Source organism: Montipora capricornis, chromosome 1, assembly GCF_036669925.1.
Source record: "Montipora capricornis isolate CH-2021 chromosome 1, ASM3666992v2, whole genome shotgun sequence".
NCBI lineage: Eukaryota > Metazoa > Cnidaria > Anthozoa > Scleractinia > Acroporidae > Montipora > Montipora capricornis.
Window position 1 is genome coordinate 41,602,877 of NC_090883.1, and position 5,000 is coordinate 41,607,876.

Sequence of the window (5,000 nt, forward strand, 5' to 3'; positions counted from 1 at the left end):
GAAAAATTGATAATTTTTAAAATACACAGTAAGTTATTGCAATCGAAGAAATAAGCAGGCACCAGTTTGTGATTACCAACTGTATTTGACAAAATCTCAACAGCTACAAAACAAATATCTGATTATGTGGTTGTGTAGAAGAATATTCAAAGTTTGAACATACAGGTAATCCACGCATTCCTGGTGCTCCCGGGCTTCCAGGTTCTCCAGGCAGACCCTGCAATAGAAAATAGGAATTAATTAACATCAGGTTGCAAGGCAATTCAACAGAAAGTGACAGCAAGTTCACCGTGGCTTGGAACAGACAGGAGACCCCAAGAAATAGAAATTAACTCAATTCTGGCCTGTTTTTTATTTCCCTACAGCATGATTCAACAAGTATTTCTCCCATAAATTAACAACAGTGATGGTTATACTGTTATTAAGATTAAGTAATTTCATAATGGTGATAAATTTTGCTACGATCTCATACATGTACACTCCAATGTTTAGTACCAGAACAGCCGGGAATGTTGCTGGATGATGGGCAAATTGTGTCTAATGTTCTAACGTATAATAACTTCAAAGGTTCCTGGAATGAGTCTCAAGTATTTATGAGTCAATGAATCAATGAGTCAATGAGTCAATGAGTCAATGAGTCATGAGTCAGTGAGTTAGTGCAGTTACCCTAACCCATAAAATGAAAGCTAAAATTTCAGAGTGCTTAGGCCTAATCACTGAAATGAGGGCTTAGGCTTAATCAATAAATTATTGCTATATTGACTCATGACTCATTGACTCATTGACCAAAATTTGACTCATACAGTAAATCATGTGTTACTGCAGTACCGCAGTAGTAAATTGAGTGTCTGCGGTTTCCGCCAATCAGTTAGGTAACCGCTCCTGTGAGCTGTGTTCCCGCTATGTTGTTGTTGTTCACTTCCCATGTTTGATGTGTTCTATGTCATTTTCAAGTCGCTGTTAAGCGGCACTAAGTTGTTATCTCAAGCTCTGGAATAAATGTTTTTTTTTTATCTTGCGAATAACAATGACGTCTGGATTTGTTGAAACTCCTTGATGACCATTCAAATGTCAGTTTTGTATCCCAGAATTTGTGCGAACGGCTCCATCTGGAAGGTCCATCAACCGAACTCCTGTTGACGTCAATGCAAGAGCAGAATGTAAGAGTAAAAACCAGCAAGATTTCCGGATTGGAAGTTCTGGATTACCGCAGAGTGTGTGTTGTGAAGATGCCAGTGGCCTTCAGCCGAGAAGTTGTTTCAGCCAATCGGTCACAGATCCCAAAGCCTCAAGTTGCTAGAGAATGGGAACATCTGAAAAGCATTGCCGACAGATTAACACCATACCATCCCGACGCAGAGATCTCTATCTTGATTGGTAACAACTGTCCAAAGACTATCCGACCAAGAGAAATAGTTCCTGGTGGAGATGATGAGCCATATGCTCTGAGAACCACACTTGGTTGGGGTGTGATCGGAAGAGTCTGTAAGTCAAGTAACAGAGAAGATAGAGAAAAAGGTGTGTGCAACAGAGTCGAAGTGTCAGAAATCCCAAGTGGCTTTGCATTCTCTACAAAGGCTAAAGAGATCATTGACCCAGAGAAAGTTCTTCGTGTTTTGGAAACTGACTTTGCTGAGACAAGTGACAAGAAGAAACCCTATTCCATGAAAGATGAGAGATTTCTGAGGATCCTGGAGAATGGTGTGAAGAAGCAATCTGATGGACGGTACGAAATGCCACTTCCCTCTAAGTCTGAACCGTAAGCTGGCTGTAAAAAGATGGAACCAACTGAATGCAAGATTCAAAAAGAATCCAAAGTTCTTCGCAGACTACCAGACCTTTATGAAGGACCTAACTTCTCAATGTGCAGAAAGAGTCCCTGCTGATCATCTTGAAGTACAAGATGGTAAAATTAACTATGTTCCTCATACAGGAGTCTACCATCCCAAAAAACCAGGACAGATATGCGTAGTATTTGATTGCTCAGCGCACTACAATGGTGTCAGCCTCAATGACTACCTGCTGCAAGGTCCTGATTTTATGAATGATCTGTCAGGGATCCTGTGTCGTTTTCGCCAGGAAAGTGTTGCCTTCATGATGGACATGAAGAGCATGTTCCTTCAGTTTGTGGTCTAGGAAGAACACAGAGAACCATTGCGTTTCTTTTGGTGGCTGAACGGAGACCCGTTAAAGGAAGTAGCCGAGTACCGTATGAAAGCTCATCTGTTTGGCGCCAGCAGCTCCCCAGGTTGTGCGCACTTTGGGCTCAGACGAGCAGCAGATGATGGTGAAGAAGAATTAGGTGCCGATGCAGCTACATTCATACACAAGAATTTCTATGTCGATGATGGGCTTAAATCTGTGCCAACCGTTTCTGAAGCCGTCTGATTAAAGCCAGTCAAGGCACCTGTGAAAAAGCCTGTCCCAGATTGCACAAGATAGTCTTGAACAAGAAGGAAGTTTTTGAAGCTATTCCAGCTGAAGATCATGCGAAGGGTATCAAGGAACTGAACTTAGCAGTAGATCCACTACCTATCGAGAGAGCTTTAGGCGTAATGTGGTGCATCGAAAGCGATAGCTTCTGGTTCCGTATCGAGCTTCGCGATCGCCTTTTAACCAAAAGAGGGTTGCTATCAGTTGTCAGCTCTATTTATGATCCCAATGGATACTTAGCTCCTCTAACGCTCAAAGGAAAGCAGATTCTCCAGCAAATGTGCAAGGATAAGTTGGATTGGGACAGCCCTGTACCTGACTATCTACGCCCAGAGTAGGAGAAATGGCGACAAGAAATCATTGAGTTGGAGAAGTTAGAAATACAACGTTGCTACAAGCCAGAGAACTTTGGCCCTGTGAAAGCCTTAGAAGTACATTACTTCTCAGACGCTTCAGAAGAAGGTTATGTACAGTGTACATATCTCCCACTGATAAACGAACAAGGCGAAGTACATTGTTCTTTCATTGTCGGAAAAGGGCGACTGACGCCCTTAAGGCACACAGCAATGCCAAGGTTGGAGTTGGCTGCAGCTACTATATCAGCAAAAATGAGTGATTTTGTGAGAAACGAGTTGGAGTACAAGGAGATCTGTGAGTATTTCTGGACAGACAGCCAAGCAGTCCTTGGATATGTCAACAATGATGCCAAACGTTTCCATGTTTATGTCGCTAACAGGGTACAACAGATCCGTGACCTGACTGATCCTGATTTGGCCTGATGACCACAATTAAGGCCCCTCACTGGTCTGCAAACCAAGGAAGTGCTCATGCTAAAATGCAAAATCATGGATTGTGCCAGGAACAGAATACCACCAAGTATTTTCCAGCGAAAATCTAGCTGTAGTAAAAAAATGAATCTGAGCCTGCTCTCATCGCTGAAAATTTGAAACTTAAACCATTAACTCCAGGAGTGAGACTTGACAGATTTCACTCGGTCTAACGCCAGATTATTTTTACTCGTCAACCAGGGGCGTTTCCGGGATGCCTGAGGAGTGAATAGGGAGCATAAGATCTACGACGACGATGTCGATGAAAACGTCCCCTCAAAATAGAACTTTGCCTTAGTAAAAGCGATTATTCCATCTCGTTCACGTCGTACAGTGTGGGAAAAGGAACCCTAAAAATAAATTGGTACAAGCGGTTTCTGACTGAAAATAGAGAATGAAAGATTCTCTGTTGCATGCTCACGTTGTCGTCAAAACCTAAAATTTAGTGATTTCACGTCGTCGTCTGCAGAGAACCGCAAAAATATGAGCTAAAATCCGTGCTGCACGTGCAGCACGATTATTTATGCTATTTTAACCAATGATATGTTTGTTTTGTGGCGTTTTTGTCAACGTCGTCATCGTAGATCTTAAGCTCCCTAATGGGTGAATTCATCTGGTTACCAACCAGCATTAAATAGTTAAGGCTGTGGTTGTTTCCCTGTCAGTAAGTGACCATTCAACAGTTTGCTACATAGGTGTTGAAAGATGGTGTCCTAAGACCCCAGTCTGAGAACAACAGAATTCCAATCATTCAAGCATTTTGATAGAAACTATTTATTTTCATGCATCAGGGCTAGAATAATGTTTCACAGCACATCAATGACAAAGGGGAACAATGTTATAACTTGTTGTTTCTAACTGGGGCCCATGAGAACAGAATTAGAGTTTCCCGATGGCTGAAGCGTGAAAGAAGATGGAAACAGATTTCTCACGCTGGGGAGTCTGGGTCATGGTGCATGTCTGGCTTTGAGACATGCGCACTTAGCATATGCAGTTTTTGTCTTTTCCTGCCTTAGTGCAAGCTTTAAAAGTGCTGTGCGGTAGAAATTTTCAATATCTTCACAAATATCATCAGAAGTGTTCCTAATTCAACTTGGCATGCCTCGAATGTCAAGTCAAGTGCTCAGACACCTTGAAGCACATAATGCAAGCCCGGAACAGTCAGGATCAAGCAGGCGACAGCGCAATTCTGCACAACATGAATCAAGACCACAACATGGTTCTTTGGGAGTCTCTAGTTGTCACTCAAATGCAAGCGAAGAAGAAAGAGTAACAGCTTGGGCTCAAACAGTACTCAATGCACAAAAAGAATGCAATCAGCGCCTCAAATCGCTCGAGCACGAGATAAAGGAGATGGGGAAAACGAGCGAGCTAGAAACGGGAGCATTCCCCCATGCCGAATTCAACAAGATTCAGTTTGACATTAACAAAAGTGTCATGGGAAAGATTGAGAATGCTTTGGATATGTCAGACGATGAAGAACGGCGTTCTACTCTGAATGAAGGTAACGACATTTTAGTCCAATGTAACAAGCACATAAAACTTGCCAAGAAATAGTTGGGAAACCATAGATTGTTACATGGAGAAGCCACTAGCTAGTGACTCAGACAACCACAAGAAAATATGTCGCACTATTAAAGAAAGCAAAGTATGAAGGAAGAAAAACGGAGATACGCACGAACTGCACTTAACCCACAGTCAGTGCAATCTAGATTAGGCACCCAAGCTTCATCCCAAACA

At 42.3% G+C, this 5,000-nt stretch overlaps 1 protein-coding gene across 1 annotated transcript in view; it reads right to left on the reverse strand.

Moving 5' to 3' along the window:
• Window positions 1-5,000, reverse strand: part of LOC138015046 (collagen alpha-1(I) chain-like) — a 46,766-nt gene that overhangs the window by 30,817 nt on the left and 10,949 nt on the right. The window contains exon 7 of the mRNA XM_068861949.1: window positions 164-217. Within this exon, the coding sequence (XP_068718050.1) occupies window positions 164-217 (54 nt within the window). The remainder of the gene's footprint in view (window positions 1-163; window positions 218-5,000) is intronic.